Source organism: Carassius carassius, chromosome 22, assembly GCF_963082965.1.
Source record: "Carassius carassius chromosome 22, fCarCar2.1, whole genome shotgun sequence".
NCBI lineage: Eukaryota > Metazoa > Chordata > Actinopteri > Cypriniformes > Cyprinidae > Carassius > Carassius carassius.
In genome coordinates this window covers 2,993,771-3,008,001 of record NC_081776.1, presented here as the reverse complement: position 1 = coordinate 3,008,001, position 14,231 = coordinate 2,993,771, and the positions used below count along the sequence as shown (strand labels likewise).

At 37.2% G+C, this 14,231-nt stretch overlaps 1 protein-coding gene across 5 annotated transcripts in view; it reads left to right on the top strand.

Annotated features, from left to right (window-relative positions):
* Positions 1-14,231, top strand: part of LOC132098683 (anoctamin-1-like) — a 67,896-nt gene that overhangs the window by 23,008 nt on the left and 30,657 nt on the right. For 2 of the 5 annotated variants that reach the window (XM_059504810.1, XM_059504807.1), the window contains exons 3-6: positions 5,058-5,189; positions 5,651-5,808; positions 8,499-8,537; positions 8,865-9,200. In XM_059504810.1, coding sequence (XP_059360793.1) covers positions 5,159-5,189; positions 5,651-5,808; positions 8,499-8,537; positions 8,865-9,200 — 564 coding nt within the window. In that variant the 5' untranslated portion in view covers positions 5,058-5,158. Of the gene's footprint in view, positions 1-570; positions 746-5,054; positions 5,190-5,650; positions 5,809-8,005; positions 8,538-8,864; positions 9,201-14,231 lie in introns of those variants that run through there. The other 3 variants (XM_059504808.1, XM_059504809.1, XM_059504811.1) reach the window with 3 other exon arrangements.

The following is a 14,231-nucleotide window of genomic DNA, read 5'->3' as shown; positions in this document are numbered from 1 at the left end:
GTGTTTATGTTGCAAAAAAAAAAAAAAAACGACAAAAGTTCAGAGAACATTCAAATGTAAGGTCTTTGTTTTTGCTAAATGATAAAATAAATGAAATAATTAAAAACTTGTCAGAAATAACGTTTTCATGTCATTCTTTCATAAAATATTTTTGTTTCAGCAATGCTAGCAATGAGTTCTGCTGTTACAGCCTATCTATCCTTCTCGAACAGCTGTATACAAATATTCTCTGATGTCATTTTTACTCTGAAATAGGCCTAATCAATACATCTTTGATACTGAAACCACTTGACAGCAGGCTATAAATGGTACATTTGTCAAAATATCACTTTAAATGTAAGATAGGCTACAGCATATAATGCTTTCTTCTAAATGATGAGGATGTCAACATCACATGACTCATCGTCATTAGTCAGTCGTGGTTTCCTCTCCAAAAGCTAATATAACGGTGCTAAATCCTCAAAACTTTAAGTTATATTTAACAAAGCATTGCCCCATATGTGGCATTTGCGGAAAACACGAATAAGCGGATAATTAACATGCACTGCTACCTTATGCAACGATTACTCATGGCTGCTTCCACAGTGAACATTTTCTGCTCTGTTTACAAAGTCTGTCCTCTGTCTAATTATATAAATTCTTTGTTTGATTGATTTTTCCTAAAGCTGGTGGTGCCGGCTCTGCGGAGAGGCGAGTACAGTGAGGATGATAATTTCGTTGCAGATGAATGGAGCCCATTGTCACGGTCAGAGCACCGCTTTTCTTCTTCCCCCAGTGTTGTGACACGCGTCCATCTCCTTCTGTGATGCACGTCATCTTTAGCAACTGGAATACAATGACTTTCAAGCATACTGCCAGGGACTCGATGGAATATCATATATTTAGGCTATTAGGGTGACCACGCGTGCTTTTTTCCCGGACACGTCCTGGCCAGGATTTCTATTGACTAAAATATCCAGGTTTTGGCTTTGTTTTCATAGCCTATAGGTACTTGCTGAAGGTAATGATCGAAAAGCAGTAGACCAATAACATGCAGGCGTTGTATATAATAGACCAGTCGTGAGAAGGTGGGATCTACAGAGAATGAGAAGCGATGCAAATACGTGTAGTACATATTAGGAGTGTTCGACATAATGCAGCGCTGCACAGACCGATCGGTGTAGAGTGATGGGTCGTTCATGAACGATTCGAATCTTTAATGTGACTCGGGAAGAACGAGTCGTCCTTCCGAATGATTCGTTCAGTCGCGCATGCGCAAAATTCTATAGGTTCTGTACTGGAATTAGTCTAGTAGTTAGTTCACCAGTGCAGTCTTGGGCCGGAAAGAGAATTGATTAGTTCATCTCATGAGTCTTCAGGTTATTCGAGTCATTTGTTCACAGACCCATAAGCTTTAACCTATGCAGTCTGAGCCGGAAAGAGACTTAATAATAATAATGATAATAATATTAATACTAACCAACTCTTTATTACCTTTGTTACAACATGCAGTGTATGGAAAATAACCATCATGACAGAAATTCACACATTTATAAACAGTAAGAAGCAATTTGAGACCAGAAACGCAGTAACTTTAAGAGTAAATAGCCTGAATGCACTGTAGTTGCTTTGGATAAAAGTGTCTGCTAAATGCTTAAATGTAAATGTCACTGCTCTCTATAACTCTCATGCTGCTTTGATGTCAAAACACTGATCTGTCTGCACAGCACAAACGAAGCCAAAACCTTGATATTGTAGGCAATATAGAAATCCTGGCCAGGGTGTGTCTGGGAATAAAGGGCACGAATGGTCACCCTATATTTATAGATTTTTTATTTAACCTACTTAACGAAGCTTTTGTCAACAAGAGAGATGGCGTAGAACTGAGTCACAATGTGTGTCTCACTTCAGCATCCAAGATGCTCACTGAATTCAGTGGCCTATGGAGTTGAATCATTTAGGTATGAAATTCCAGACAATTGGGCTAATTCAGACACAAGACCTGTTCCACCTCAGAGTGACATTTCACCAGTAATTTCATTTTGAGAGAGATTAATGGGTGAACAATGTCTGTTTTTGTAAACACTAAAATTAGATTAGTTTTTAAACAGCATATTTCATGCATGTTTGTTTTGTGGAATGTGGGCACATATTTCTACATTTTCACACGTTGAGCAAAGACATGACGACATTTAATCTTGTCTGTGTCATGGTATAACAAAACACCCTCTTTTTTGCTGAGAAAACCTATTGCATATTTTTTTAGTCATACTTTATTTTTTATGTAAATTATAATTTAGACGCCCTCATGCCATTCACAAGGAATTTCTCTTGGAACACAAAAGAATATGTTTTTGTTAACTAATCAGTTTCCTTTCCCATTGACTTTCAATATATGGACACAAAATACAACAGAACAAAACGGTTTGGTATTAACATTCTTCAAAAATATCATCTTTTGTGTGGATATTAATAATATTAAGTGATATTAAGTGGTTCCTTGACATTTCCTCAGTTGGATTTGAAATTAAACTGATTTATTCTCAAAGAGAAGGGAAACGGAGAAATAAGGGTCAGTTTGAGGCCTTTTGTGAAAGGATCTCTCTTCAAAACAACTCTGTATTCATAGTGGCACAAAGACCGTTTAGAAAAAAAAAGTGCTCTTTTGAGTTCGGGACATTGGAGGCTAGTGGTGGGTAATGATGCTATGCAGTGGTGGATTTAGGAATGGGCTACATGGGCAACAGACCAAGGTGGCATCTTGCACAAGGACAGAAAAAAAGCAAAAATATTCAAATACCCCTGTGATCTCCCATATGAAGGTTAGTTTTCAAGTAACCAACAGTTTAATGTTTAACCATTTACAAATGACTCGTGATTAAATCCTAATTGAGTTACCTGGTGTATGTTAACGAAGGGCCTACTTTGCATCAGCAACACTGACTCAATGACAAAACAAATCATACATAAGAAACTGATGGCACCTGTATTCATAGCAAGGGGATTCTAACTTAATCATTTGATTGTTAAACATAAATATAGTAATATATAATGTACTAGGCAGTTATTCATGCAATGGTATGCAAAACCATGATCCTACTAAACAGCTTCTTAGACAAACAGGCTACCAGATATGGGTGTTATGTCATAAAATATTTGTTCATACTACTGAATTTGTATTTAGCCCAACCTGATGACAATTTAATGAAATAATAACACTTTAATTTTGACTGTTATTCAAACAACACATAAAAGCAAACAAGAACATGTGCATTATCAGAGAACATATTGCTTAATAAAGTCTAGCCAAGTTTAAACTCTCAAAAAAAAAAACAAATAGGCCTATCACTTATGGTATGCTATGCTATTACAAACAAGGGCAGCAACATTGTTTTTTCTAACCACCAAACTTACATATCCAGACAGTAGGCCTATGTAATTTTGTAATATAATGTTTTTTTTTAAAACAAATGTAGCATCACTCACTTTATTAATGTTTTTTTCTGTACAGTTGTGCGTTTTTCTATTTGCCTCAATTTGTAACAATTTAAATATATACATGTATACATGCAAACGTATAGGGTTGCACGATGGTGCTGTGTTAATGGTGCCCTCTTGTGGTTTTCAGACAATGTTAAAAAAATAAATAAAAGAGCGATATTTAGGTTGCAATGTTGATTATTGAACACATGAGGGCACACACTGCTAAAAGACAAGCTGAAAAACAAGCGCGTGCTAATGTTGCACCACATTCACAGCCCCAAACCTCTTGGTTCTTTAGGTGGAACCTGTTATTAATTCATTGAATGTATATTGGTTTGTTTGTTGCACAGTTGACTTTCATCAATACCTTGCCTTAACCTCCCACCATATGTACAGAGCATGGATTAAGATAAATACATAGATGTATGCCTTTACAGTGCAAATCCCTCCCTTTCAGTGGGCCAAATCTATCCTAACCGTACCCTCCAGAACTATGTGAGTAATGTAAAGCATATATGTATTTAAATAGAAGGTCTGAAATGCATGGGAGCATCAAGGCTGATTTAATGGGCAGGCTTTTGAAGAGTTAAACGTGACATACTCACCATTCTTTTTTCCAAGAGAAAATCAAGCAAATCGAGAGCAGTTGTGTGGGTGAGCTGGTGAGGGGTATAAGTGTCGCTTCTGAATGGAGGAAATCCTATATTTCCTCGCTGATCTGAATGAGTTTCTATATAGAACGTATCTTGGCAACATGAAAATCACGGTAATTGTGTGTTCCAGTATATGTTTCTAAAGGGGTTCTGATCTTCTGTATGAAAGAGCATCACATCCAAGCCAATAATAATCATAAATTTTTTTTTGCTAACATCAAGTTATGAAAAAGATATTTCTGAATGTCCAGGTTTTTCTTGGGTATGTGATTGTTACAGAAAACATTTAGGGAATGTACCATTTTTGTTCAAAATGATCTAATCTTTAATAATGTCCTCAAAAAAATTGGGCAAAAACATTATCATTAGATTGTTCATGGAATATTTTTCCTGGAATGTTTTAGTTAGAGGTCTGTCTAACATTTTTTAAATGTTACTGCTTGTTTTAGAATGTTTAGAGAAGATCCAAAAGTAACATTCCCAAAATTATGAAATGGAAAATTCCCTTACCAATTTATTTATTTATTTTTTACCAAGAAAATAAAAGTTTTTTTTTTTACTGTAAAAAGTGGACAAGTTGAATGTTCAGAGAACATTCAGAAATAATAACTTTGAGCGAACCTTGCCAGAACATCAGTCAATGTTTTGAGGACATTTCCTGTTTGCTGGGATAAAGGCTGCTAGGCCTAATATTTTAGTGTGTGACATAGTTGCACTGAATGGGGCAGGTGCATCATCCTAATGATGCTGTCAGCCAGAATAAACACTCCAAGACATTTCCACAGAATCTGCTTCAGTTTTTAATAGATCCATTTCTGGTGGACCTGGATGATAAGTGGGCTGTGTTCACCTGTGACAGAAGGTCCTGGAAATTAGTTAAAGTTTGGCACAATCATAAGCCCTCTCTCTCTCTCTCTCTCTCTCTCGCTCTCTTTCCAGCAGTCATGGTATTAAATTAAGCCTGGTCAAAGCCTTGAGAGGATTTTGCACCTTCAAAGTCTACAAGCGTCCCATACCTGGTTGCGCATCAGCTCGCTGGTAACATGGCTGTGAATAAATCCTGTTCATATGTAGGTAAGTCATGATAAACCCTGTTGACAGATAATTGCCTGTACATGGGTTGACAGTGTGTTAAAAACTCCTGACTTCGGTTATAAACCGTGCCAGAGGCATTTAACAGAACGGTTATGCTCTGTCCGGATAACAACATGCTGTTGACATAGTTAACATTTATGATGTGGAGTGCCTGTGTAGGTGACATTTATTCGAATTTTAATTATAAATGTGGCTTATATTTAGAAAAAAAATAATATAAATATTTCGTTTAGAATAAAATATAGCAAATTGTTGATGTAAAAATAGATTGTGTTTTTTTGCTGTGTGTGATGTCTTTGTAGGTCTCTTTTTGAGGTCTTTTAAAGGTTAAAAGTGCATCCTTAACCCCGTGTAGTCATGTTCTTGGAGTAAGAGAAATATACATTTTAAATGTATGGATATTAAGTGCTCTAAACATTTGTATTGTTTCTCATGAACAGAAGTGCATAGCTGTGTTCTGAATGGAGTCAGCACTGCCTTGAGTGAGTCCTCCTCTATCTGGAGTGATTTAAAGGAATTATCTGAGATTGAAGTCATGAGCTCCATTAGCTGCACCTTTGATGATCCATTTGATTTCAGTGAAGAGTCTTGGGATCAGGTGAGTAGCCTGCTCAACATGTCTATGTGGCAGTAGAGGTGAAGAAGTTGGCTATTATGGCACTAAAATTCTCCTTAACCACTAAATAACAACAAATGCCACAACCACAACACTTTACACCTGGTGTCCTGATTTATGAGGTCATAATATGTAATGATAAACATTTTTGGTAAATGTGATTTTTTGTTAAATCAGTTTTAAAAGGTTGCATGTTAATGTTGGTTAATAAAATTAGCTTGCATACATTTATATTAATTAGGTTGACAGAGAAAGAGGCAGAATGGTTGAACTACAACCCGAATTCCGGAAAAGTTAGGACGTTTTTTAAATTTTAATAAAATGAAAACTAAAAGACTTTCAAATCACATGAGCCAATATTTTATTCACAATAGAACATAGATAACATAGCAAATGTTTAAACTGAGAAAGTTTACAATTTTATGCACAAAATGAGCTCATTTCAATTTTGATTTCTGCTACAGGTCTCAAAATAGTTGGGACGGGGCATGTTTACCATGGTGTAGCATCTCCTTTTCTTTTCAAAACAGTTTGAAGACGTCTGGGCATTGAGGCTATGAGTTGCTGGAGTTTTGCTGTTGGAATTTGGTCCCATTCTTGCCTTATATAGATTTCCAGCTGCTGAAGAGTTCGTGGTCGTCTTTGATGTATTTTTCGTTTAATGATGCGCCAAATGTTCTCTATAGGTGAAAGATCTGGACTGCAGGCAGGCCAGGTTAGCACCCGGACTCTTCTACGACGAAGCCATGCTGTTGTTATAGCTGCAGTATGTGGTTTTGCATTGTCCTGCTGAAATAAACAAGGCCTTCCCTGAAATAGACGTTGTTTGGAGGGAAGCATATGTTGCTCTAAAACCTTTATATACCTTTCAGCATTCACAGAGCCTTCCAAAACATGCAAGCTGCCCATACCGTATGCACTTATGCACCCCCATACCATCAGAGATGCTGGCTTTTGAACTGAACGCTGATAACATGCTGGAAGGTCTCCCTCCTCTTTAGCCCGGAGGACACGGCGTCCGTGATTTCCAACAAGAATGTCAAATTTGGACTCATCTGACCATAAAACACTATTCCACTTTGAAATAGTCCATTTTAAATGAGCCTTGGCCCACAGGACACGACGGCGCTTCTTGACCATGTTCACATATGGCTTCCTTTTTGCATGATAGAGCTTTAGTTGGCATCTGCTGATGGCACGGCGGATTGTGTTTACCGACAGTGGTTTCTGAAAGTGTTCCTGGGCCCATTTAGTAATGTCATTGACACAATCATGCCGATGAGTGATGCAGTGTCGTCTGAGAGCCTGAAGACCACGGGCATCCAATAAAGGTCTCCGGCCTTGTCCCTTACGCACAGAGATTTCTCCAGTTTCTCTGAATCTTTTGATGATGTTATGCACTGTAGATAATGAGATTTGCAAAGCCTTTGCAATTTGACGTTGAGGAACATTGTTTTTAAAGTTTTCCACAATTTTTTTACGCAGTCTTTCACAGATTGGAGAGCCTCTGCCCATCTTTACTTCTGAGAGACTCTGCTTCTCTAAGACAAAGCTTTTATAGCTAATCATGTTACAGACCTGATATCAATTAACTTAATTAATCACTAGATGTTCTCCCAGCTGAATCTTTTCAAAACTGCTTGCTTTTTTAGCCATTTGTTGCCCCCGTGCCAACTTTTTTGAGACCTGTAGCAGGCATCAAATTTTAAATGAGCTAATTAAGTGGATAAAAGTATAAAATTTCTCAGTTCAAACATTTGCTACGTTATCTATGTTCTATTGTGAATAAAATATTGGCTCATGTGATTTGAAATTCCTTTAGTTTTCATTTTATTAAAATTTAAAAAACGTCCCAACTTTTCCGGAATTCGGGTTGTACAAAAAGTTTATGAAATATGTATAAGCTGCAAGATGTCTGTTAACTAAAGGGTCAGGAGTTTGAACACTTTCCAAGTGCCAAATGTGACTGAAATTAACAGGAAATATACATAAAAAATATATATTTGTAAAAGTATTTGCATGCATCAATGTCACATTATTATTATTATTTTTTTTTATTATTCTAACCTTATGTTTATGTTTAAATATTTATTTTATGCATTGCTCCATCAACAGTATTTTTTTCTTTATTAATGTTTTTTCTTCATTACGTTACGTATTTAGAAGTAAGCATTGTACGTATGGGGCATTTAACCGGGATCCTATATATTAAGCTCAAACCAAGCGCTATTTAACAGAGATTCACGGTGTAATAAACGGATGTTCGGTGAATGTTTTTTGGGGAGGGAGGGGGTGGATCTTGAACCTGTTGGAGACTTCATCTTTACGCACGCGCAATCCCCTCCGGCGCGTAATGATGCACTCCGGCGCTTGGAGACGCGCAGGTATTCCTCCAGGGACAATTAGTCAGGGATAAATCAGAAGTTTCTGTGGAGATGCGTTCTGTTGTGCGTGAAGCAAAGCTTTGGGCTTCCCAGTATACGGTGCCAAAATCAGACAGACGGATGGATTACATGCTTTGCGAGATCGATGGATAAACAGAGGGAAATATGGATGATGGCGTCTCTGTAGGGTGACATCAGAAACGAGCATGCCACCAGAATCGCACACAATTTTCCAGGAAAGCTGAGAAACTGTTGCTGTTTCTTACTGTTTTTGTGTATTTATTTAAGTGTGACAACATGCTGCAGACAACTGACAACAAGATACATGTGAGTATGCTTTGGATATTTTCATGAATAATACTACTAGAATACTAGCAGCAATACTCAAACAAATTAGCATGAGTTCTATAGCCATAACATTGAATGAAGGATAACCTGGAAATAATGGCATGAATGACAATTGTCCATTGCTTTCATAATTTCAATCTAAATTGAAGTGTATTGAGAGCAGCCAAATTAAGAAGTAATAGTCTGACCTACATCTATCCTCATCATACTCCCTCCCCTCTCTCTCCGAAGTTGAATTTGATATGCACGCACACTGCTGATGAACACTGAGCCTGGGTACATTGTATTCTCCTCTCACCTGTTCAGGTGGCCAGTAACCTGATGGACATGGACCAGGACCCTCGCAAACGGCTTTGCTTTGCTGACGGCCGAAGGAAAGTGGACTATGTGCTGGTGTACCACTATCGAAAACGCTCCTCTGTCAGGGGGTCTCCTAGTCAACACAGACTGTCCGTCATCTCCAATGGTAGTTATCCTTTAGGAGTGGAGGAAAAAGACTCAGAGGGAGGGAAGGATGAACCTGCGGAGGTGGTGGTAGACGTCGGACCCCCAGACCCCGCCGATGGGGAGAAAATCATTATCCGAGAGGAGTTCGAGGGCAATTTAATGGATGCTGGGCTGGAAATTGAGTGTGATAAAGAGGTGAGTAGAAACTAAATAAACTTAATTGTGCTGGTTTTACATGCCATCATTTGAGAATTAATAGATTTTGCTTTAGCCAGATGCATCTAATTGCGTTTTTGGTCTTTTTAAGGGCCACATCTGGTGCTGATTTTATAGAAAGCGGTCACTTTAGATCAGTTGAGTCGTGCCTTGTCAAAAACAACAGCAGTCATGTGACCACTTCTATTCATATCCTAGACATTTTAGGAAATCTTGAGGAGGATCTTGACAATGAAAATTGACTCCTTTGGTTTTCATAAAGACTGTTTCCTTAATAGTGTGTGTGTGTGTGTGTGTGTGTGTGTGTCTGTGTCTGTGAATTATGAGCTAGTCAGTCTTTCCAAGTTTTTGGTCCCAAATGAACTCTTCTTCATCTGTTGCTAGTGCGCTTGTTTTTATATCATATCTGGGGAATCAGATTAACTCTCCTTACTTAAAAAGCTAATAGTGATTCATTCTTGTCTAAAGAAAAACTCTCTTGTAGAAGAAACGTTGTTCTTGTGCATCTGTCTTTGTGATCATTTTGTACTGCATCTGTAGGATGATTAGACTGTGAATGCTTGTGGTGTGAAGCCAAGTAAGATTATCAGGGTGGCAATAATAGTGATTGTCTACTCTCTCTCAGAAGAGCTGTGAACCAGCCTTTGACAGCACACTGAGTTAACTGTACCCTAGCGTGAAAGGGACCAAATTTCTCCCTTTAAATGTAACTCTTTGCTATTTGTCATTGTTATAAATGATAGATACCCCTTTTCAACTCGGACATAATCATCTGAGTCTGAGGTGTTTTATTGTCATGCTTTGTGCATTTAAAAACATAGTGATATTAAACAATGCACTCCATATCATTGTTTCCCCATGGGAAGCCTGAGGTGACAAGATGCGCCTGCAGTGACATGCTTTGTCATGATGACTTTCATCATCATCATTACCATCCTGTTCACCAAATCCAGTCTTCTGGTTTGTCTGATCACAAACATTACATAATGTTTTTCCCCAGCTGGTGTTTTCGATGTATGCTCTCTGACCTCTACAAATACCTGCAGTCAGACGCACTGAATTATTCAGCCGGTAAGTGAAGTTTGACTGAAGAGGGACAGCGGGTCAAGTCACACCTTAGAACACCTTAGAACCAGGTCTTACCTGGCATTTTCTTCTTATCTCGGCACATCGTTAGCATTTACTATCACTCAAGCTCAATATGCTATCTCAGATAGATTCCGGCACTCTAGAATAGTTGAGTTTTAGTTTATTGTTTTATGCTTGAGGTGCCTGGTGGAATGACTAAATAGTCAATAGGAGTGAAGTTTTGTTTTGAATATCTTCAATGGTCAAGAGGAATTCATTGCCACTGTCATCATGTTTCAGTGGCCGCGTTAGCCGTGTTTGTTCGTCTTAATTGCCCCGGTCTGATGAATAACATTGGCTTTCTATGATGGAAATAAAAAACAAGACTAAAAGCAAAAAAAAAAAAAAAAACAGAGTATGTGGTGAAAAGGCTTTTCCTGCACCTTTCTCAATGGTATAATATTAATGCATGATGCATTTAAAGAGAGTGAATTAAAGATGAAAGATTCAGCACTCTTCTCCTCTTTAGATGTGTTCTCAGCATCATTGCTTCCTCAAGCCAAACCATACTAAACCTAGATTTTACACTATATATTTAAATTATTCTAGAATGCTTCATGTAGTCTAATTTCATATATGCATGCATTTTCTAAAGTAGATGCCAGCAATTCTCTTATTATCATCGTCTGTAAACCTTTGGACATTAAACCAGTTTTAATCACAATGATGTACTACAAATGATGTAATACAAAATGATGCATAATCTCACAAAAGTTACGGCATGCAAAAGATACTTTCTTTTATCTAAACAGTGTCTTCTTGTGGACCTAAAGTCTGTTCACAAGTTTCTAATTTGGAGTCTCATGGCAAACTGTTTAAGTTAGACTTAAGTTTTTAGTCTCAGACTAGAGTTTGCAATTCTGGTTTAAGCCATGAATTCTTAGGAGATGTTGAGACCGATATGTTGTCTCAACTCTTAGTTTAAGTTAATTATACCAAATGTCACAGACAGGGTTCAATCTGTCATGAAGAACCGTTTCCGCTCATGGGTCTTCGGGAGCCCCTCAAATGTCAGTCGCAGCCGGTTTCTGTAGTGATGGCTCCCACTCAGACTGTGCTCAAATCGACCTAATTGCCTTACCCTGCTGAGATGAAGTACTAATTGGAATATCTTATCCTAATTAACCTTCTCAGATCCAAATGTTATTTTTATCTCTCCTTTGTGAATGTGTGTATGAGGAGGGGGCAGAGAAAAAACCCCGCCGTGTTGGAACGCAGGGGACAGTGAGGATGTCCTCAGGTTTCCATCATCTCTTTCTCTCTCATCGCTCTCATCTCACCCCCGACATCTCTTTCAGTTTAATCTTCCTTTCTTCTTAACACATGCTTTTCTAAATGGCATGGCTGACCACTGCCAGACATATATGGTTACTGTCATCTCTGTATGGACACAACGCAGCTTCTGTGTTAGGTTACATGGCTATAGCTAGCAAAAAGAGATAATTCCACCCCCCCACCCCCCATGTATATTTTATATATATATAGTTGACATTGATGCTGCTGTTTCTAGGTTATTTTCAAATCATGTGTTTGTGTTTGCATGCTGCCGATTACCACAGTTAATAATTTCCACAGTATGTTATTCAAATGTGAAATGCATTTACAGTAAAACATTTAAAAACCTAAGAGGCAAGTAGTCAGCACTGCAAAGTAACGCTTAAAATATGCGCATATAAGTATAACCACAACATTTCTGAGGCTGGTGTAATTGATTATATCGACTAGAATGGTCTCACCTCTAAAAGGGCAATTTAGTCAACTTTGCAGCTCAAGTAACATTTTTAAATACATGACCCAAAAACATACCTTACATAAAGGGCATGTACTGGATTTAGTAGTTTTCTTTAAAGAAAAGGCATCCTGTTTTTATCTGCATTTTCAATGCAATGAAAACATTGAACAATTTGATTATACACAAACCCTAAAAGGGTTCATAGTAGTACCTTAAAGATATACATGTATATTACTGATGAGGTACAAAGTTGTCCCTTTAGGTCGACTGTCTTAAGGTACAGAATTTGCATATTTTGACAGTGCATGTACTTATACAATTAAAATTCAATTAAAGTGAACTAATTACCGAAATATTTTCAAAATTCAATAGAAAATACATATAGATCAGCATTTTTCTGTTCACTCAAAAATTTAAATTAGACTGTGTTTTACTCACTCTCGAAGCATATTACGTGTATATGACTTTCTTCTTTTAGACAAATCCAGTCTGAGTTATATAAAAAATTGTCCTGGCTATTCCAAGCACTATCATTGCAGTAAGTGGGTTTTTATAGTTGAACAGTCCACAAGTCATCAATTAAATAGCCTGCATTCATAATTAGGGATGTAACGATTAACCGATTCGAAACTGATTCAAATATGTGACAATTCAAATCGGTTGAGATGCTGAACAAATCGTGATTCATTTAGGGTTAGGAGTTTATATGAATCCATGTCCTAGCGGAACTTACTGTCTTTAGAAAAGTTTAGATGGCATTGTTACTTTTCATCTTGCCTCTGTATAATGCATATTAAAGTTCATAAGCGCTTTGTGCCACATGCTGGCAGAGAGTGAATCAGCTCATCCGCTGTTTAGTTTATATTTTTATTTATAGTTTCACAAAACTTAAGTTAAAACATTCTGTTTTGGCTTCACATTTTTTAATTATACAATCTAATTTAGATTAAAAACTGCTCATGTTGCACACTGTATATGCAGCAGCTTTGTTTGGATAATGATTCAAATGCAGTGGTTGCCTCTAATTTTAAATGTAAAGAGCACAGATAAAGCTTTATTTTGTTTATATAAAGAGATATATTTTATTTGTGTTATTTATTTTGATATGGGGCTTGTTTTAAAATCCAAAGCGACTTAGAAATCAGGACAACAGAAGCAATCAAAACCAACCAAAGAGCAATAATATGCAAGTGGTATATTAGTATATTGTTAAATTACAATCTCACAAAGAAATGTGTAGATTTTTGTCAAAGCAATAATAAAAGGACACCGTTAATTTATAATTTGTCTAAAATCTAATTTTGTTAAAAAATAAATAAATTGTGAAGTAAATTGAATCGCGAAATCGAAATCGTGACTCGTGAGTTGATTGAATAGTTACATCCGTATTCATTATAAAATGTGCCACACATGGCTCCTAGGGATGAATAAAAATATCCATATTTCAAACGTAATGAACATTTTTCTCTCACTTCTGTTATTTGTCATACGCGGAAGCCGTTTCGGCGGATGTCGTAGTTCATCGATGTTGCGTAATTAGTGACGAATGCGGAGAGAGAACAATACAAAACACTGGTCACGAATTAGAAGTACAAACCATAGATTTACAAAGAATAATGATATAAACCAAGAGGAGACTGGTTTTCCTTCGCTAAAGAAAGGAAACTATGCTTCATTTGTTCCTATAAATAAACTCTCGAGACTAGCATATCTCAGAGACATGTACGTTTTCCAGGCCGTGCATTACAGATAACGGAAGTGAGAGAAAGTGTTTATTACAAAAAGGCATGCATTCACTACAGAAGGCCTTTATTCAACCCCCGGAGCCGTGTGTGGCACGTTTTATTATGAATGTGCATGCTTTATTTGATGACTTGTGGACTGTTCAACTATAACACCTGCTGACTGCAATGATAGAGCTTGGAATAGCCAGGGCATTTTATATATAATATGACTGGATCCGTATGAAAGAAGAAAGACATATACATCTAGGACGACTCGAGGGTGAGTAAAACGCGGTCAAATCTTCATTTTGGGTGAACTAACTCTTTTAAGTGGCCTGAACCGAAGTTTATGTTAAGAACATGTCACTTCAGAACTATTTTAGTTTTTGTACTTAAAAATGACATAAAATGACACAAATCAACTTA